The sequence below is a fragment of the Scyliorhinus torazame genome, chromosome 17 (genome assembly GCF_047496885.1).
Source record: "Scyliorhinus torazame isolate Kashiwa2021f chromosome 17, sScyTor2.1, whole genome shotgun sequence".
NCBI lineage: Eukaryota > Metazoa > Chordata > Chondrichthyes > Carcharhiniformes > Scyliorhinidae > Scyliorhinus > Scyliorhinus torazame.
This window is the reverse complement of record NC_092723.1, coordinates 119,728,078-119,750,380: the sequence shown is the minus strand read 5'-3', so window position 1 is coordinate 119,750,380 and position 22,303 is coordinate 119,728,078. Positions and strand designations below refer to the sequence as shown.

The window sequence follows — 22,303 nt, the reverse complement described above, 5'->3', positions numbered from 1 at the left end:
ACACCTCATGGACTGCAGCAATTCAAGAAAGTGGCTCACCACCACCTTCTCCAGGGCAATTAGGAATGGACAAGAAATGCTGGCCTAGCCCTCTTTGATCAATGAAAGCCCAACCCCCAATTCCCCATCAAGTTAACTCTCAACTTCTTTGACCCAGACTGCATTACAACGACATTCCAAGAATCAATTAGTAAAAAAACAAGGACGCTGAGTGTCAGCTTCACCACGTTTTAATTGCTTGGCTTTAAAAAGATATGAAATGATATTGTGAGCTGATAAAAGAATGTATATTAAAGCGATCCTGTAGGTAGGGATGTAAATATTCAGCCAGAGAAGGTTTGGGATCTTCTAGCAGATAGGGGCCAAGCAGAAGTATGACACGTTGACCTGCTGCATTGACTGGGTGACCAGATTGTAATGGTAATGCTGCTGTGCTTAAATATTGCGGCTCAGGCATCAGCATGTGAGAAGTCTTACTGAATAAAATATAATCACTGTCCAACAAGGAAAATAAGAATTATCACTGCGAATCATTTCAGAGTTTGGGAAAGAAAAGAAAGGGTTGTGATTCCCTGAACCCCGAATTCCAAGGAAACGCAGTTACTGTTGTAATGTAGGAATTCACACAAGACAAGGGCCGCAAACATCAATGTGACAATGGATAGATAATCTGTTTTTTGGTGGTGTTGATTGTGGGATAATAATTAGCCAGAAGACGAGGTTCCTCCTCCTCCTCAGTGAAGAAGGCATGTTGACGTTCATAGCGATAGGATTCAAATATGGGAGCAATTATACAGGGCCTTGGTGAGGCCACACTGGAATATTGTGTGCAGTTTTGGTCTCCTTATCTGAGGAAGGATATTCTTGCTCTAGGAGTGCAACAAAGGTTTACCAGACCAATTTATGTTATGGCAGGACAAACGTGTGAGGAGAGATTGAGTCGGTTAGGATTGTATTGGCTAGAGTTCAGAAGAATTTGCAGGGATCCTATAGAAACCTATAAAATTCTAACAGGACTAGATAGGGTAGATGCAAGAAGGATGTTCCCGATAGTGGGGGTGACCAGAACCAGGGGTCACAGTCTGAGGATACAGGGTAGACTATTTAGGTCAGAGATGAGGAAAGATTTCTTCACCCAGAGAGTACACAGAAAGTAGTTGAGGTCAAAACATGGTATGTTTTCAAGAAGCAGTTGGATATATCACTTGGGGTTGATGGGGATCAAAGGATATGGGGGGAAGGCGGCATTAGGCTATTGAGTTGGATGATCAGCCATGATCATAATGAATGACGGAGCAGGCTCGAAGGGCCGAATGGTCGCCTCCTGCTCCAATTTTCTATGTTTCTTCAAATGGTGTCATGGGGTCCCTTGTATCCAAGTGAGAGGGCTGATGAGGCTATGGTTTAATGCCTCATCCAAGAGATGATGGGCAGAATTCTCCATGTGGGAGATTATGTTCTCCCACCGGAACTGAATTGCACCTGAATGTGAGGGCCCACTATTGGGCTACCATTTTGAGTGTGCAGCCCAATAACAAGGTCCCCAAACTGGCCACGCCCCCTCCACCAGCATCCCAATCATTGCTTCATGACAGGGGTCTCTTTTTTTGGGGGGGGCGGGCTTCCAGACAGGGATCTCTTTTCTGGGGAACTTTCTGACAGTGGTCCCTCTTAGAAATCATAGAGTTTACAGTGCAGAAGGAGGCCATTCGGCCCATCGAGTCTGCACCGGCCCTTGGAAAGAACACCCTGACCAAGCCCACACCTCCACCCTATCCTCGCAACCCCAATCAACCTTTTTGGACAGTGAGGGCAATTTAACATGGCCAATCTACCTAACCTGCACATCTTTGGACTGTGGAGTACCCAAGGAAACCCACACAGACACGGGGAGAACGTGCAGACTCCACACAGACAGTGACCCAAGCCGGGAATCGAACTTGGAAGCCTGGAGCTGTGAAGCAACTGTGTTAACCACTGTGCTTGGTTGGTAAATAGACTCAAAGGTGCAGCAGAAAATATACAAGGAAAACATTCAAAGAAACGATTAGATATGTTCAACAAAAATAAATTCCATGAAAAACAAAAACTCAGCAAGAAAGATCCATCTCTGGGTTGCTAGGGAAGACGTGTTAAATAAAAATAAGGCTTATACTGTAGCAAAAAATAGTAGTAAGCCTACTGATTGGGAGTGTGTTAGGCACCAACAACAGGTGACCAAAAAGTGGATTAAAAAGGGGGGGAAATCGAATAGGAGAGTAAACTAGCCAGGAAAATAAAAACAGATCGTAAGAGCTCCAATAAGTGTAAAAGGGAAAGTGGTTGGAGTAAACATTGGTTCCTGAGAGGCAGAGATAGAAGAAATTATCATGGGGAATGAAGAAATGGCAGAGACATTGAACAAGTATTTTATGTCTGTCTTTACATTAAAAGACACAAGTTACACACAAGAAATGAAGGGAAGCCTAAGGGCCCCACAAGAGTGATATGTTTTAGATAATTAAAAGAGAAAATGTGCGGGAGAAACTTAAGGAACTAAGAGTCGGTAAATCCCCACGACTTGATAGCCTACATCATAGATGTCTAAAAGAGAAAGTTGCAAAAATAGTGGAAGCCCTGGTTATACTATTCCAAAATTATTAGATCCCAAAACATCTCAGTGGATTGGAAGCTAGCAAATGAAGAAAGGAGGAAGAGAGAAAACCGAGAAATATAGACCAGTGAGCCTGACATGACTCATGGGAAAGTGCTGGAATCTATTAATAGGGAAGTATTAACAGTGCACTGTCTGTTGAGGGCAGCATGTGGAGCAGTGGTTAGCACTGGGACTACGGCGCTGAGGACCCAGGTTCGAATCCCGCCGTGGGTCACTGTCCATGTGGAGTTTGCACATTCTCCCCATGTCTGTGTGGGTCTCACACCCACAATCCAATGATGTGCTGGTTAGGTGGATTGGTCACGCTAAAATAATTGGGTGCTCTAAATTTAAAACAAAACATTGCACTGTTGTGGATGGGGTAAGATGCAGGATAGCTTCCTTGCTTGACTCACCTCTCAGCTGACCACAACAAGATTTATTTTTGAGAAGGAGTGTTTATCTCCTTTTTAGTGCTGTGGATAAATATTTCTCTCAACCCCAGAAATGTAATCACAACAACTCTCACATCACACACACTAGTTACACACACACAAGAACAGATACGTTCTAAAGATGTAAGATGAACTTAAGGTACTTAAAGGATGAGAAAAACATCACTTCAAATCAGTTCACAAGATTTGTAGTTGAAATGTTGTTGGCCTGAAGGATTCCCTCTTGATACACTGATGGAAAATGAAGGTCGGAGGTTACTGATGATGAATTGGCATTGGTTCACCTGAAGCAACAGCAAACTTCTGAATTTTCAGTTGAAGTTGGTTGAGCCTTTGTATTGATGAACTATACTCTGACAGGTAAAATGAATAAACCTTGGTTCTTTGCCGAAGGTGACTTTTGAGGCAAGGTCCTGTGACACAGACATGGATGTTTTCCACTACCCATACAATGGGTTGACAGCTAAGCAGCTTGCTACACACTGGAGGGAGTTCGCTATGTCACCAAATTTCCAGCTATGATTAACCTCTGGACTGCCCTTATTTGAAATTCTACTTTCATGGGACCAGCCAGTTTGGCAGCTATTGTAATTTTAAGCCTCATTTGAAATGATGAGGTACAATCAATCAATACCTGGGAAGACAATTTGAATTTTAAGTAGTTCCCCAGAGATATATTCAGACATGTCTATCTGTGTGCAGAAACCACAAAATAAGTCACCTGATTCTTTGGAGTGAAGATGGCGTGTTTGTATCCCATGTTGCTTTTGAAATGTTCATCTCCCAATAAGCTTGACAGACATATGACCATAACAGCACTTAGTATGATGTTAATAACCGCACTGATATTAAATACGAGGGTATCCCAAAACCCAGAAGGGTAACTTGGAATGCTTGTTCATAATGGTGCATATTTTCAGTTTGGTATACTGTGAGAAAAGATGTGCAAACCAGGGCGGAATAGTCCAGTTGTTTTCTGATCAATTAGTAAAAAATATTAACTTAAAAGAAAAACATACAACAGGGTCTATAACACATGACAAAAGTACACTGAACTATGCTGATGGCTATATGCACACAGTATTACATGAAGTTGCCCTTGTTCTCAACTACCTATGTTTCCTGAACTCTGAGATGCCGCTTGTTATCAAATAACATCCAATATTATATAATTCTATGAGCTAAATCCAGTAGATGATTACCATGCACAGATTGATTGTCCACGTTAGGAAAAAATGTCTTCAGTTTCAATGAAGACAAAATCTTCTCCATTAGAGTTTTGGATTTTAGCGGCTGTCCTTTTAGCAATAACTTGTTTTCAGGAGAGATTGTTTTCTGAAGCTGGGTGTGGCTGTGATGGTAGCTGCCTCAACTGTGTCCCATTCTCCACTTATTGTGCGCTGGATGTATCATTCTTTCCCTTTGATGTTACCTACCCTGTGGACCCGGGTTTTTAGCAAATGTGTGTAAATTCCCTTCGGCGGGATTCTCCGTCCCGCCAGACCCGTTCATTGGTGCGGCACGTCCCCGCCGGCAGCGGCATTCTCTGTCCCGACAGCCGGTCAATTGGGTTTCCCATTGTGGCCACCCCACGCCCTTGGGAAATCTGAGAGTGGGTGCACTGCCGGCGAAGTGGAGGATCCCCCGATGGAGAATCCGGCCCCTTATCTCTCCATTTTGAAGTTGCCTCTTTATACCCCATTGCTTTCCCCTAGTCACATTGTCAAACGCCTGCTTTTCTCACTGGTATTCTCATTTACATATCAAAACCCCCTTCAGACAGCTGCCCCATTGTCAATTCCCCTTTTCATTTAATTTTATCCTAATTTCATGTTTCAACCTTAATTTTCTCCAATTCCTAACAATGATCAGATAAAGTGAACACGGTTTTACAAAAGAGAAATAGTGTTTGACAAATTCATTCAGCTCTTTGAGGATCTAACATCTAGGATAGATAAAGGGGAACCAGCAGATATAATACATTAGATTGTCAACAAGCATTCAATAAGGCACCATACAAAAGGTTAATATGCAAGATAAAGATTCATGGAGTTGGGGGTAATATTACCATGGATAGAGGATTGGTTAACAAGTAGGAATTAACAAAGAGTGGTGATATATTGGACATTTCCATGTTGGCAGTCTGTGCTCGTGGAGTGCTGCAAGGACTATTAAGGGGCATCAGCTATTTACAATCTGTATTAATTACTTAGATGAAAAGACAGGGAGTAATATGTTTGCAGATGCTACAAACTAAGTGGGAAGCTGTGAGGAGGACGCAGGCTCCAAAGTGACTGGGCAACGAGGTGGCAGATTAAGTATAATGTGGGGAAATGTGACACTATTCACTTTGATGGCAAGGATAGAAAATCAGAATATTTTTTCGAAGTCATTAAATTTTTAAATGTTGATGTTCAGAGAACTTGGGTACTTGCAACTTGTAAAACAAACTCAGAGATTGCATGCAGATGCAGCAAGCAATTAGGAAGGTAAAAGGTATGTTGATCTTTATTGCATTAAAGAAGTCTTGTTACAATTTACGGGATTTTGATGAGAACACACCTGAAGTTCCGTATTCAATTTTGACCTCCATAACTAAGAAAGATAGTTGCTTTTTGAACTTGCCTTTTGAGGCAGTTCAGCAAAGATTCACTAGATTGGCTCTTGGGATGCAAGGATTGTCCTTTGAGGATAGACTGAATAAATTGGGTCTTTACTCTCTGGGGTTTAGAAGAACGAGGTGATAGCATTTGTGGTATTATAGGTATTACGGTACCTGATAGGCTAAAGCACCATTGGTGGAAACTTATGCTTCCTTTTGGTTAGAATGTATGATAGCTCCGCCCTGCTAGGCAGGGAATAAGAACCCGTGTTCCCCAGCAGCCTTCATTCTGTACCTGAGCTGCTGGGGGAAACTTCTAACTTATTAAAGCCTTCAGTTGGACTACAACCTCGCTTTAGTGGTCATTGATCGTGCATCAATTTAATAAGTTAGTTTTTTAAGAAGAAAGGATGGAGCTCCGAATTAAGCCGGAGTGTCTGCAACTTAGCCCCCACGTGGCGAACTCAGCGGCAATCTTTAAGCACTGGCTGGCGTGCTTTAAAGGGTATCTCGGAACGGCCGAAAACGCACCCACGGGAGAGCAGAAACTGCACGCCCTGCACTCAAGGGTGAGCCCGGAGATTTGCACCCTCATCGAGGAAGCGGAGGACATCGATGCAGCAATAGAGCTGCTAAAAGGACACTATATTCGCCCGGTAAACCAGGTCTACACCCGGCACCTGCTTGCAACACGGCGACAAACCCCTGGGGAATCGCTGGAGGAATTCTACCGTGCACTCCTGGTGTTGGGAAGAAGCTGCAGCTGCCCGCAGGTTTCGGCGAGTGAACACACGGAACTCTCAGTCCGGGGCGCTTTTGTGGCAGGTATGCTATCTTCACAAATCCGCCAGTGTCTGTTAGAAAAGGACACCCTGGGTCTCAGGGAAGCATGGGTCCTTGCAGGCTCCCTGGACGTGGACTCCAGGAACGCCCGCGCTTACGATCCCGACCGCACGGCAGCCCCCTGGGCAGCGTGAAATCCCTCCGCGGCCGACCCCGAGATTTCCCCCATTCCCCCACAGGCCTGCGCTGCAAGGCGGCCTGGCAACCCCAAGGGGCCCTGCTACTACTTTTGCGGGCGGGCCAAGCACCCCCGCCAGCGCTGCCCGGCCCGCGCATCCACCTGCAAGGGATGCGGCAAAAAAGGCCATTTCGTGGGGGTATGCCAGGCCCGTGCGGTTGCCGCAGTCTCCGGCAGCGAATGCGGACCGCAACCACAAACTTCTCCACGGGCCCCGTGCGGCCAGCGGTCGCCGCCATCTTCATATTCCAAGGCCACGTGCGGACCCCGGGCGCCGCCATCTTGGTCCGTGGATGCCACGTTGGAGGGATGGGCGCCGCCATTTTGTGCACCCCCAGCCATGTGCGACCAATGGGAGCCGCCATCTTGGATGAACCCCCAGGACCTCAGCTCGGCTGACCACGCACTGCCCGAAGAGAACTCTCAACTGCTGCGATTAGCCTCTGTGACTCTGGTTCAGTCTCGGCCTCGAACACTCTCAACTCTACGACGACCGTATTCATCAACGGGCACGAGACGTCCTGCCTAATCGACTCTGGGAGCACGGAGAGCTTCATACACCCTGACACGGTAAGGCGCTGTTCTCTCCTCGTCCACCCCGTTAATCAAAAAATCTCCCTGGCTTCCGGTTCACACTCGGTGTAGATAAAGGGGTTTTGTGCAGCAAACCTCACAGTCCAGGGAAGGGAGTTCAAAAATTTCCGTCTCTACGTCCTTCCCCACCTCTGCACGGCTACACTCCTGGGTTTAGACTTCCAGTGTAACCTTCAAAGTCTGACCTTCAAATTCGGCGGCCCTATACCCCCCTCACTGTCTGCGGCCTCGCGACCCTTAAGGTCGGCCCGCCTTCCCTGTTTGCGAACCTCACCCCGGATTGCAAACCCGTCGCCACCAGGAGCAGAGCTACAGTGCCCAGGACCGGATCTTTATTAGGTCAGAGGTCCAAAGGCGACTGAGGGAAGGGGTCATTGAAGCCAGTAACAGCCCCTGGAGAGCTCAAGTAGTGGTGGTAAAGACCGCGGAGAAGCATAGGATGGTCATCGACTATAGTCAGACCATCAACAGGTTTACGCAGCTGGACGCGTACCCTCTCCCCCCATATCTGACCTGGTAAACAGGATCGCGCATTATAAGGTCTTCTCCATGGTGGATCTCAAGTCCACCTGCCACCAGCTCCCCATCCGTACTAGTGACCGCAAATACACTGCCTTCGAGGCAGATGGGCGGCTCTATCACTTCTTAAGGGTTCCCTTTGGTGTCACTAACGGGGTCTCGGTCTTCCAGCGCGAGATGGACCGAATGGTTGACCGGTACAGTTTACGGACAACATTCCCGTATCTCGATAATGTCACCATATGCAGCCATGACCAGCAGGACCACGACACCAACCTCTGAAAATGTCTCCAGACCTCTAAAATCCTTAACTTTACATACAACAAGGATAAATGCGTGTTTAGCACCGACCGCCTAGCCATCCTCGGCCTTCGGTAGTGCGAAATGGAGTTATCGGCCCCGACCCTGAACGCAAGCGCCCCCTTATGGAGTTCCCCCTCCCTCACTGCTCCAAAGCCCTGAAACGTTGCCTAGGTTTTAGCTACTATGCCCAGTGGGTCCCCAACTTCGCGGACAAGGCCCGTCCCCTGATCCAATCCACAGCTTTTCCCCTGTCGATAGAGGCCCGCCAGGCCTACAGCCGCATCAAAGCAGACACTGCAAAGGCCACGATGCACGTCATCGCCGAGTCCCTCCCCTTCCAGGTCGAGAGCGATGCGTCTGACGTAGCTCTGGCGGCCCCGTCTAGGCCTCCCCACCCCCCGACGCCCCCCCGCAGGCGCTCCCTTCCCAGGTCAACCGTTTTCCCCACCAGCGCCGTCTAGGGGTGCCGAAGCTGCCACGGAGATCGAAGCCACGCTCCAGGAGTCACAAATGCCTGAGCCTCCACCGGAGTCACCAACGAAGCTCCGACGATCACAGAGGACGACCAGGGCCCAACGATCGACTGATTGCTTCATTTTAACTGTAAACTGTAAATATAAACCACCAAATGTACATAGCTATCAGAATTGTAAATAGTTACTCAACACTGTACGGAGGTATTCCGGTACCTCCATAACTAATTATAGGTATTACGGTACCTGATAGGCTAAAGCACCATTGGTGGAAACTGTATGCTTTCTATTGATTAGAATGTATGATAGCTCCGCCCTGCTAGGCGGGGTATAAGAACCCGTGCCACCCCAGCAACCTTCATTCTGTACCTGCGCTGCTGGGGGAAACATCTAGCTTATTAAAGCCTTCAGTTGGACTACAACCTCGCTTTAGTGGTCATTGTTCGTGCATCAGCATTGAATCATACAAGATTTTGGAGGGGTAGACAAGGCAAGAGGTTGTTTCCCTTGGCTGGGATCATTTAGGATGGCGATGAGGAGCCATTTCTTCATTTTGGAGGTTGTGAATCTTTGGAAATCTGTAGTCTGGAGCGTTGTGGATACTCTGTCTTGAATATATTTAAGGTAGAGAAACGTTTGGTCTTTCGGGGAATCAAGGGACATGGAGAATGAATGGAGAAGTGGCATTGAGGCAGAAGATCAGCTGTGATTGTACTGAATAGCACAGCAGGCTTGAGGGGCCGTATGGCCTATTTCTTTTCCTATTTCTTATGTTCTTATAAGATAGCCAATAATAGATTTGCTCATGACAGAGAAAGAATTTGCTGATAGGGTTAGATGAAGTAAAGTGAGAAGAGCTTTCAAGCATGGGCTAATTGGGCTGAATACCCATTTTCTCTGCTGTAACTTCTATAGAAATTATATATCGTGGGTTGGATTCTCCGAGTGTAACCGAGTGTATCTTGATGATGTGCCGTTCACTGGTGACGGGATTCTGTCTTCCTGCCGCTTGTCAATGGGATTTCCCGTTGAAGCCACTCACGCCACCGGGAAACCCAGTGGGCGGGGATGCGCTGCCAGTGGAAAAAGAGAATCGCAGTGTCCCAAGAATTCTGGCCATATGTGGGAACGCAAACCCCAATAGCAATTTCCTATTCACCAAGCTTAGGCCTAATCCCAAACCTCTCCAACACCCCAAACAAATAGCTCCACTCCACACGATCAAGCACCTTCTCTGCATCCTGTCTCCAACTACAACTCCCTCCCTTTTGCCGGAGAAAGCACCACATTCAAAAGACACCGCACATTTGACGACAATGTCTAGTCTTTACAGAATTTACAGTACAGCAGGAGGCCATTTGGCCCATTGAATCTGCACCGGCCCTTACAAAGAGCAGCCTACTGAAGCCCATGTATCTACCCTATCCCCGTAACCCAGTAACCCCCACTTAACATTTTTTGGACACTAAGGGCAATTTAGCATGGCCAATCCACCTAACCCGCACATCTTTGGATGGGTCCCGGCGTCTTACCCGTCTGCATCTTCCCTATCACCATTCCCACTTCTTCCACCCCACTGGCTCCTCCAACCCTGCCCTCTCCTACTTCGGCACCCTCCAACAGCCACCAAAACTGCCTCAGATCTGACTTAATTCAGTATGGCAGGCAACATTTTTTTCATAAATCCTACGTCGTCCCAATTCAGGTTGTATATGCTAACCAGCACCACCAACCTCCCCTCCGAAGCACCCATTGCTGGTTGCATACCTACCCCCCTAGTCAGCCACCACCTCCTGCATCTGGAACCTCACCCTCTTAGCTTTGAAGGGACATTACCAAAATCTTTCCTAACAGCAAATTGTGTTTGTTTGCTCCTGATTAAACACACCCCCGAGTCTATCTTGCAAATCATTTTTTTTAAACTGTTCAAGCAAATAATATAACTTCTGCACAGATATGGAATGTTTCAGCATTTGACTGAAAGTTCGAGAAATTAGTTTATAGGAAAATAACTGCCTTAAAAAAAAAACTTCCTGGGGCAGCACGGTGGCACAGTGGTTAGTATTGATGCCTCGTGCGCTGAGGACCCGGGTTCGAATCCCGGCCCTGGGTCACTGTCCGTGTGGAGTTAGCACGTTCTCCCCATGTCTGCGTGGGTTTCACCCCCACAACCCAAAGATGTGCAGGATAGGTGAATTGGCACGCTAAATTGCCCCTTAATTGGGAAAAAAATTATTGGGTACACTAAATTTATTTTTTAAAACTTCCTAAAAGGCAACATTGTCATCCCTCTCCACTAACTTTAAAATCAGGTCACAGAATATTTTCTAATTTTCCACGGTGCAATTTATTTATTTAGTATTTTAAAGAACATTGATTGAAAACATGGTGTTATTTTTCGGCTGCTTTATCTTGCTTACATGGACAATTCACAGTAGGAGAATGTCTTCATTTGGCTTCCTGTATTTCTAATGTTTTAATGCATTGTGCAATATGATTTGGTTTCAGACTCCTGTTACCTGAAGAGCCTCCTAGTGCCCCTCCTCAGAATATTATGGCCAGTGGTCGGACAAACCAATCCATAATGGTACAGTGGCAGCCTCCCCCAGAGCAAGAGATCAATGGGGTCCTCAAAGGATACATTCTCAGGTACAGAGTAAAGCTATAACAAACTCTCTCAAATCAAGAAAATTCCACTTAAAAAGAAGTAGAATCCAAGTAGGAACATTGGCAACAAAAGGTTTTAAATAAACTATGCAGAAAGGTATTAAGAATCTTTATGCAACATCAATTATACATTTTCAACAGTTCATTAAATATGTACTTTGCTTTCATACATAACGCAACGGAAACTATGGACGGGGAAAGACCGGGAGTGATTTCTTTTGGAAATTGAAGTTTTAATAAAATATCACAGTGCAAGTTAAGAATAACATTGTAAACCACCATTAATGCTGTTACTGTTATTTATCGAAATGGAACACTTTCCCCAGTTTTTAAAAATGCAGTGCTGGTTTTCTTACTGAATTTGCTACTGAGTCAATTCTTGGAGGGACTACTGTGCAATAGATTAACACAGTATTTTTGCACCTCTGGGACCCAATATTAAATCTATCAGGGACTGACTGAATGAAAGTGCGCTTTCTGCTGGCTATAAAAGTCCCATGTCAAACTGATTTTAGTCGGTCCCAATCCGGTTGCTAATGGGCGTAGAACACACATCACAAAATTGCCCATAATTTGACACAAATTGACATAAAACTGACAGCCTCATGGGGACAGCAGGTATGGGAAATGAAAACGATCATATTGATGCATAGCATATCATTGTGGTGGTAAAGAGGGAGTGCCCAAGGTGATCCACTCCCTGGTGTCACCATTGTTTACTTTAATCAGCAGCAAAATATTGATGAAGAATGTGGTGCAATTCTCACTGCAGTGTCACTGCCCCTGCAATGATTCCAGATGGAATATTTTAACAACTGTGCTGGGTAGATGCAGACAGCAGTGGCGATGGTGTGTAGCAATTTAGCCCACTGCTGTTCTTTTCATTTACCACAATTATCATGATTTACAGTGATCACACTGGAGAGAAGGTGTAATGAAAGCAAGAAAATTATCCTAGGATATTAATGGCACCAATATTGAAAAACAATTCATAAAATTAATTTAAGGGGCAGGCATGATATGAAGCAACTGTAAACAGGAGAACGTGGTTTGCTAATAAACTGAACTTGGATGTGTGTTTTTTCTGTCCTATTTACGGTTTATTCCTTGATGCTTTCAAAAACGTTCAAAACATTTGATGACAATTTTGTGCCTGGTTGTAAAAGCAATAAATGCTGTAACCAGGTCTCATTGCCATAGACAATATTTTACTAATTCAGTGGCCGAGGTGATCAATTTATGCCCAGTCCCAAGGTAATAAATCCTGGTGCAACATTTTTATCTGTGCTGTCAATCTTGTGGTATTTTAACATGATCCTAATCCAACTCTGTTCTATTTGCATCTGTCACAATTATCAAATGTGTTGTTTTTAATTATCGCCTGAGGGACATTATAAACAAAATGGTCCCAGATTTTGGGCAATGAACATCTCGGTATTTTGTGATTTTGATATTTTTAGTAATATCCTCCAAACTAGAAAAGAAACCGCGAAAGAAAAAAAAAGAGAAAAGAAACTGCTTGAATATTAAAAAAGGTGTGGATTGCAAATTATAAAAATTAAAACAAATCCTCCTCATTTTTGGCGAGTTCTGCATAGCATATTGCGACAATTTATATTTCTTTAGAGTTAGATATCTGTATCATAACATGCTAACATTTTTCATTGCTTTGTTTATAGATCTGAAGTGAATCCAATCTCATTGCAATTTCCACGATACCACTTTGAGTTTCAGTCTGTTTCTTTGTAGGTATCGACTTGCAGGCCTTCCAGGTGGATACCAGCTTAAGAACATCACTAGCCCTGAAGTGACCTATTGTCTGCTGAAGGACCTCATCATTTGGACCCAGTATGAAATCCAAGTTGCGGCATACAATAGTGCTGGGCTTGGTGCGTACAGCAGGGCAGCAGCTGAGTATACGTTGCAGGGAGGTGAGAAAATCAATTCAAAGATTTACTTCAAAGAAATTATATCTTTCCTCACTCGCTGACACTCTTCCCCTCAGGGGCTGGCATTGTCCTATTTACAGCTGTTTCAACTAGGCAGTAACAAAATGAGCCTCAGGCATATGATAACTTTGACATTGATGTCAGTCCTTGCTCAATGAAATGGAAACAAATTTTCTTTAGTGGAGTTGTGGTGAAATGTATTAGTGACATCTTTGTTTCATGTTTAATATCATTGTTGCCCGATCGAACAGATTAGCTGACGATTGATGAATCTCATCAACAGATGGCTGAAAATGGAAATTTCCAAGAGTCCTTAGAGTAAGATCCACCATTGCAGAGATTGCATAACAAACATCATCTTAATACCAGATCTCTTGTAGCATTTGTTCCAGTAATCTGGGGTTTTGAGCTGCAAAAAATCAAACTCTTTGTAATCTAGATTATTCCTTTAAACCGTCTGCTCTGCTACTTGCTGTGGAGCAGAGGTCAGAATCTGCATATCCTGAGACAAGTGAGCATGGGACATTTCTGTCAATAAAGCTGCTAAAATGAAATTGTGCATAGTATGGTTGAAAGCATGAATCTGAGGTAGGTTTCAGTCAATGAGCAGCTGCTTGGAAATTCTCAATTCCTAGGCAACAGACCAAATTATAAAATACAGAAAAATCAGCATGAAAAGATTGGCCTAGATTTTGCAGTGGATATTGACCATCATTATTTCCCTCAAACTGTCAGCAACTTCTTAAGTCCATACATGCCCAGAATACTGCAGAACCTATGGACCCTGACAACATTTGTGATGTAGTGCCGAAGGCATGTGCTCCAGAACTAGCCAAGTTATTCCAATACAGCAATAACACAGCTATCGACCTGATAATGTATAAAATAATAATCATAATCTTTATTGTCACAAGTAGGCTTACATTAACACTGCAATGAAGTTACTGTGAAAAGACCCTAGATGCCACATTCCAGCACCTGTTTGGTTACACAGAGGGAGAATTCTGAATGTCCAAATTACCTAACAGGACTTTCTGGACTTGTGGGAGGAAACCGGAGCACCCGGAGGAAACCCACGCAGACACAGGGAGAACGTGCAGACTCCGCACGGACAGTGATCCAAGCCGGCAATCGAACATGGGACCCTGGCACAGTGAAGCAGCAGTGCTAACCACTGTGCTTCCATGCCGCCCATTGCCCATATCCTATACGCTAAAAGCAGGACAGGTCCAGTCTGGTCAGTTATCATACCATCTCAATCATCAACAAAGTAATGGAAAGTGTCATTTATGGTGTAGTCAAGTGACTTTTACTCACCAAAGATCTGCTCCCTGACACCCCATTTGGGTTCCACCAGGGCCACCCAGCTACAAAACCCATTCCAGCCTTGTCCACATAGTGGTCCAAAGACCTGAATTCCAGATGTGAGAAGAGAGTGACTGCTCCTGACATCAAGGCAGAATTTGACTGAGTGTTGCATGAAGGAGCCCAAGTAAAATTGAAGTCAAAGATAATCAGGGGAAAATTCTCCACTGATTGGAGTCATACCTAGCACAAAGGAAGATGGTTGTGGGTTTTGGAGGCCAATCATCTCAGCCCCAGCACAAAGACACTAGTGCTGGAGTTCTTCAAGGCAAGGTCTTAGGCTCAACCATCTTCAGCTGCTTCAACAATGGCATTCCTTCCATTGCAACACGGTAGCACAGTGGGTAGCACTGTTGCTTCACAGCGCGAGGGTCCCAGGTTCGATTCCCGGCTTGGGTCACTGTCTGTGCGGAGACTGCACATTCTCCCCATGTCTGCATGGATTTCCTCCCACAAGACCCGAAAGATGTGCTGTTAGGTGAATTGGACATTCTGAATTCTCCCTCTGTGTACCCGGAATGTGGTGACTAGGGGCTTTTCACAGTACCTTCCTTGCTGTGTTAATACAAGCCTACTTGTGACAATAAAAATTATTATTATTATTAATATAAGGTCAAAAGTGAGGATGTTCGTTGATGATTGCACTGTGTTTAGTTCCATTCGCAACCCTTCAGATAATGAAGCAGTCCGTGTTCGCATGCAGCAAGACCTGGACAGGCCAAGAGCCTGAACCATCTCCAACAAGAGAGAATCTAACTATCTCTCCTTGATATTGCATTACCATTGCTGAATTTCCAATCATCAACATCCGAAGGGCTACAATTGACCAGAGACTTAATTGGGACAGCTATATAAATACTGTGGCTGGACTTCCAGTGGTGACTGGCAAGAGAAGGTTCCACATAAGGTAGCTCCTGTTATGGTCTTTGGTTTTTGGACTTTTTAACCCGGTTCTTTGGGATTTTGGTTACCAAATCCGGCCCATTGTATGGGATAAGAAGTTTGTCGGCTAAAATATGTCGGAATCTATGAAGAAGGTTGGTGGCAAGAAGATTGCAGGGGGTAATCCTTCGACGAAGCCAGAAAGCCCGCGAAGCTCAGCAGGTGGGGAGGAGATGGACCCGGCCTTGTTGAGAGCCGCTTTTATTATGGTGGAAACGCTGACCGAGGTGACGGCGTAGGGGTTTGAAAAACAGTTTGCAAAGCATTTTGAGGAGCAGAGCAGGTTGTTGATGGAAACCCTTCAGCAGTCAATTGAGGAGGCACTTGGCCCGATCCAGGTGAAGCTGGAGAAAACCTCGGAGGTGGTGAAGGAGCATGGAGAGGTGGTGAAGGGTGTGGAGGCAGCCTTGTCACGGCATGGGGATTGAATCACCTCATTGGAAGCTGAGATGTTGCTCATGAAGGAGAGGAGCAAGACTCTGAGGGCAAAGGTGAATGACTTAGAGAACAGGTTGAGGAGACAGAACCTCAGAATCGTAGGGTTGTCAAAGGGGGTGGCGGGCCCCAAGCCTACTGAGTACTTTTCTCAGATGTTTGCCAAGCTTTCTTTTGTGGGGGGGCGCGTTTGTTCCCTTCCAGAGTTGGATCAGGCCCACTGAGTACTCAGGCGGAGGCCTCGGGCGAATGAGCCACCGTGGGCGGTGATTATTGGATTCCACAGCTTGCAGGAGAAGGAGCGGGTTCTGCAATGGGCCAAAGTGAATCGGGGCTCAAGATGGGAAGGAAGCATTATTAGGGTATACCAAGATGTAGGAACGGAGTTGGCAAAGAAGCATGTGGTTTTAAATGAGGCTATTCAGGAGTGGAGTCAGGTTTGGAGTGGTACACCCGGCGAGGCCGAGAGTGACTTTTCGGTCGAAATATCATTTTTTTCAATGCGTCAGAAGAGGCAGAAGCTTTTGTTCAAGGAACACGGATTTGGACTTGATTAAATGTATTTGATTGGCACTTTAATGGGGACAGTTGGGAGGGGTTGGTTTGAGAGGTGGGTTGTAGTTTGTATTGTAATGAGAATGTCACTTTAAGAAATGTCTGGCTGCTCATGTTACTGCAGTGATGTCAGAGTGTGGGTGGAGCTGAGCTCTGGCTCTGCTTTTTAGTTTCACTTTGAGAAAAGCTTGGGTGTGTCTGTGGGTTTTTTTTGGTTTCGTTTTTCAGTGTGTTGGAGCTGAAGCCAGGTGTACTGCTGTTCTCTCTGCCATGAAAAGACCATCTCTTGATCATTTGGTGAATTCAGAATTATAAATGTTCTCAGTAGTGAATGTAAACCTGATGTGCTTCTGTTAAAAGTTGTTTCTTTTGCCTTCTGGATGTTGTTTGGGAAGTTATTAAGGATTACTTAGTGTTGTATTCTTTGGGGGTTGTATTTGAATTGATGGTTGCTAAGATGTTCACTGTTTTAGAAAGGTTAACTTGAGTTCATAGAATAAACATTGTTTTGCTTTAAAAAATACTTTTCCATTTCTACTGTACCACACCTGTAGAGTGGGCCGTGTGCTCCCCATACCACAATCTATTAAAAGTTGTGGGTCAGGTGAACTCCATGATATACTTTGGGGTTCTCTAAACCCTGGCCCATAACAAATTGTGGGCTTGAGGGCGATAACAGTCTATCTATTGGATTGGCTTAGTGAACTTAAAGACAGTGAGGGGTGAGCATATTGTGGTTGCTTTTCAGGTGTGGTATTTTAGTTTAAGTAGGGAGTGTGTTGTGGACAATGGCTCTTTCAGAGGCTCTGGAATTTTTGGGGGTGGAGACGTTCACACACAGTACATGACGGACAGAGACTAAAAGCAGACTGTTAGATTTGGCAAAAACATTGCAGTTAACATTACCTGACAAGATGTGAAAAGATGAGATAATTATGGCGGTGGCTAAGCATTTAAAGTTACCTGAGATACAGTTTGACTCATTGGCAATGGCAATGGCAAAAATTCAGTTACAACTTAAACAAATGGAACATGAGAAAGAATTAAAGCAGCTTGAATACCAAAGAGATAGAGTGGAAAAAGAAAGAGAATGGGATATACAGATCAGGGAAAAAGATAAAGAGAGAGAGTTTGAACTTCACAAAATGGCCATGAAACATGACAGTCAGTTAAAATTGGTAGGCGTAATGGGAAACGTACAGTTGGATGATAGTGATGAGGACAGTGAGAAAGAGAGTCCTAGTCGAAGGCTTGGTGGGGATCTATTTAAATATGTCCAAGCATTGCCAAGGTTTGACGAGAAGGAGGTAGAAGCCTTTTTCATTTCATTTGAGAAGGTAGCTGAACAAATGAAATGGCCACAGGACATGTGGGTATTACTGATTCAAACAAAGCTGGTAGGTAGGGCTAGTGAAGTGTTTGCATCACTGTCAGAGAAGGTATCTGAGACGTATGAGGAGGTGAAAAAATCCATCTTAGGTGCACATGAACTAGTGCCTGAAGCCTACAGACAAAGATTTAGAAATTTAAGGAAAGAACCTGGTCAAACATACATGGAGTTTGAAAGGATCAAAGAGAGTAATTTTGATAGGTGGATAAGGGCTTTGAAAATAGACCAAACGCTTGAAGCTCTCAGAGAAATTATACTTTTGGAAGAGCTTAAAAGTTCAATTCCTGATGTAGTGAGAACTCATGTGGAAGAGCAGAGGGTTAAAACTGCAAAGGTTAGCAGCAGAAATGGCAGATGATTATGAATTAGTTCATAAATCAAAGCTTGGTTTCCGACATCAGTTTCGGCCTGTGAGGGATAGAAACTGGGGACATGAGAAATACTCAAGTGGTAGAGGCAAAGGTGATCTGATGGGAGACGATAAGGAGAGTGTACCTCAGATTAAAAAAGAAATCCAGGAGGGTGGAAGAGACATGAGAAGTTTCAAATGTTTTCACTGTAATAAACGAGGCCATGTAAAGTCACAGTGTTGGTGGTTGAAGAAAAGCACTGGGAAGGCTGATGTGGTAAAACAGGATAAGACAGTGGGGTTTGTTAAAGTGGTAAAGGACAGCCCAAGTGAAGCGAAGGAGGTGCAAAAGATTGTACAGCCTGATCAAAAGGTGATTGATAAGAAGGTGCCAGATCTATTTAAAGAATTTACTTGTGTGGGTAAAGTTTACTCATGTGTATCAGGAGGAGCAGGTAAAGAAGTCACAATTTTAAGAGATACGGGAGCTAGTCAATCTTTAATGGTAAGAGATGAGGAGTTATGTGGTTTGGAAAGAATGTTGCCAGAAAAGGAGGTAATATGTGGAATTTAGGGTGAGAGGAGTAGTGTTCCATTATATAAGGTAAGGTTGGAAAGTCCAGTGAAGCGTGGTGAAGTGGTAGTAGGAATAACAGAGAAACTATCTTGGCCAGGAATACAATTTATCTTGGGTAATAATATAGCTGGATCGCAGGTGGGAGTGATGCCTACTGTGGTTGATAAGCCAGTGTAAAATCGGACAACTGAAGTGTTGAAGGGCGAATATCCTGGGATTTTTCCGGATTGTGTAGTAACAAAGTCGCACAGTCACAGGTTAAGACAAGAGGAGAAATCAAAGAGTGACGATGCAGTTGTAGTGCAATTATCAGAAACGATTTTTGATCAGATGGTTGAAAAAGAACAAGAACAGGTGGAGAATGAGGCGGATATTTTTAGTTCAGGAAAATTGGCAGAGTTACAACAGAAAGATGTAGAAATAAAACGGATGTATCAGAAAGCATACACGGAAGAGGAATCTAAGTGTATACCAGAGTGTTATTACCGTAAAAGTAATGTCTTGATGAGAAAATGGAGACCGTTACATATGCAGGTGGATGAAAAGTGGGCAGAAGTTCATCAAGTAGTATTGCCGGTAGGGTATAGAAAGGAGGTGTTGCGAGTTGCAAATGAGGCACCAGTGGGAGGTCATTTGGGAATAAGGAAAACTCAAGCTAAAATACAAAAACATTTTTATTGGCCTGGACTACATAAAGATGTAGTTAAATTTTGTTGATCATGTCACACATGTCAAGTGATAGGGAAACCTCAAGCAGTGATAAAACCAGCGCCCTTAATACCCATTCCAGCATTTGAGGAACCTTTTACAAGGGTCCTAATTGATTGCGTAGGACCACTTCCTAAAACAAAAAGTGGGAATCAATATCTTTTGACGATATGGATGTGTCTACTAGGTTTCCAGAGGCCATTCCAGTATGTAATATTACAGCTAAATAGATTGTGGAGGAATTACTTAAATTCTTTACTAGATATGGACTACCCACAGAAATACAATCGGATCCAGGATAAAATTTTACCTCAAGGTTATTCAAAGAAGTTATGGATAGCTTAGGAATAAAACAATTTAAATCAACTGTGTACCATCCAGAATCGCAGGGAGCGTCAGAAAGGTGGCATCAGACATTAAAGACAAAGTTGAGGGCTTATTGTCAAGATTATCCAGAGGATTGGGATAAAGGAATTCCATTTGTACTGTTTGCAATTAGGGATGCACCTAATGAGTCAACCAAATTCAGTCCTTTTGAACTAATTTTTGGTCATGAGGTAAGAGGACCACTTAAATTGATTAAGGAAAAATTAGTGAGTGAGAAATCGGGAATTACATTATTGGATTACGTGTCAAATTTTTGGGAACGATTCTGCAGTGCAGAAGGAGGCCATTCGGCCCATCGGGTCTGCACTGGCCCTTGGAAAAAGCACCCTACCCAAGCCCATACCTCCACCCTATCCCCACACCTCCACCCCATCCCCACACCTCCACCCCATCCCCGTAACCCCATCCAACCTCTTTTGGACACTAAGGGTAATTTAGCATAGCCAATCCACCTAACCTGCACATCTTTGGACTAAGGGAGGAAACCGGAGCACCCGGAGGAAACCCACGCAAACACAGGGAGAACGTGCAGACTCTGCATGAACAGTGACCCAAGCCAGAATCGAACCTGGGACCCTGGAGCTGTGAAGCAACTGTGCTAACCACTATGCTACCATGCTGCCCTGATGGAGGTGGGCTCTCCTTTTTCTTTTGTGACCACTCCACTAACAGCTGACTATCTCATTCACATTGTGGTGAGTAAACTAGAGAAACTGCATCAAAATATGGCGGTAGTTCTTAAAAGATCGATTGAGGAGGCCTTGGCCCATACCCATTCGGCCTTAGAAAGTTGAATAAGACCATCGAGGATCATGGCGTCACAATCAAAATCAACAAGACGGCATTAACAGACCACAGTGATTGGATTACTTCTGCAGAAGCCCATCTTACTTCAGTGGTCGAATGTAACAAATCATTGAAAGCCAAACTAAGTGGATAGTAGATGCAGAAGATTCGCATTGTGGGATTTCCAGAGAGGATGGAGGGTTGCAGCCCTTCTGAATATTTTTTGGGCATGTTTTGCAAAATGGTGGGGGGGTATTTGTTCACATTCCCCCAGATTTTGATCGGGCCCATCGCTCTCTGTGACCGAAGCCTCGATCTGGAGATCCGTCTCTTGCGTCATCGGATGATTTCCTAGTTTTGTGACTACCACAAAGAGTCCAAAACGGGTTTGTGAGTCAAACAAAACTTAACTTTATTTTCACTAATATTTACACAGAACCAGTAATTCGCTACTGGTCTTCTCTCTAGCCAGTACCCAACTGGCCGGTTCTAATTGTATGAGAGAAAAGGTAAATGATTGCCCACCCCCTTATTGAGGGAACTCACATTCCCCAAGATCCATGGAGTAACCAATTAACCCTACCCAATAGGATGTGTGCAGGTTACAATGCATAGCTTCAAAGAAGAAGAATAGGTCCTTTGCCTGGCTCGAGAGCATCAAGATATAAAATGTGAGGGCCACTCCATCAGGCTACACTAAGATCTGAGTGTGGACCTGACAAAACAAAGAGATGCCTTCAATGGAGTGAAAGCCATCTTGAATAAAAAAGGAGTCAGAGGTTTACCCAACTCGCCTTTGGTTGACTGTTGGAGAGTAATACCACTTTTTTGATATGCCGGAGACTAGACCCCTTATGTTCAAAATCTAAATTGGGCACTATTTTATTTATGTTTATTCTATTTTATGGTCCTACAGAACGGCATTTCATATTTCATTTTTTTGATGTTCGGGGTTTGTTTGTTATCAGTGTGTTGTTCCCTTACTCTTTTCATTCATTGTTCGCTGTTGATAATTGAACATTAATGTGGCACTGTAAATTAGATAAGGTTTTACTTTCTGGTTGGGAGTCTTCCTGCTCATGAAGGGGTTAGCTAACAGAAGCGGAGATAGCGGGTTTTCTGCAGCTCCTCACAATTAATCTGTGAGAATGAGCAAGCAATGTTAGTTGTGTTTTGTTCACTGTGGTTTTTGAGATCAGGTATTGTTTTTTACTATTTCAATATGGCATTGTTTAGGTGGTTGGGGGGAGAGGTTTAGTGTTAGTTTGACTTGGCTCTGTGGCCACCTTGGGTGGATTTCTTTACCTTTTCAGTGTCCCTTGTTTGGTATTTCTCTTTGGGGATAGCTGACTCCCGATTAAGAAATGGTGGGCATCCTCCGGTTCGTCTGGTTACCTGGAATGTTCAGGGTCTGAATGGCCAGTAAAAAGGTCAATGGCATTCGCTCAACTTAAGAGCCTAAACTCCGATGTTGTCTTCTTGCAGGAAACCTACTTGCGTGTCAAGGACCCGATCAGGTTACATAATGGTTGGGTTGGGCAGGTTTTTCACTCCAGTTTTAATGGCAGGGCCAGGGAGGGATATGGCAATT

The 22,303-nt window shown here is 44.4% G+C and overlaps 1 protein-coding gene across 2 annotated transcripts in view; it reads left to right on the top strand.

The window, feature by feature from the left end:
* LOC140394110 (protein sidekick-1-like) overlaps positions 1 to 22,303 on the top strand; it is a 360,429-nt gene that overhangs the window by 19,781 nt on the left and 318,345 nt on the right. For both annotated transcript variants that reach the window (XM_072480961.1, XM_072480960.1), the window contains exons 3-4: positions 11,111 to 11,251; positions 13,019 to 13,200. In XM_072480961.1, the coding sequence (XP_072337062.1) occupies positions 11,111 to 11,251; positions 13,019 to 13,200 (323 nt within the window). The remainder of the gene's footprint in view (positions 1 to 11,110; positions 11,252 to 13,018; positions 13,201 to 22,303) is intronic.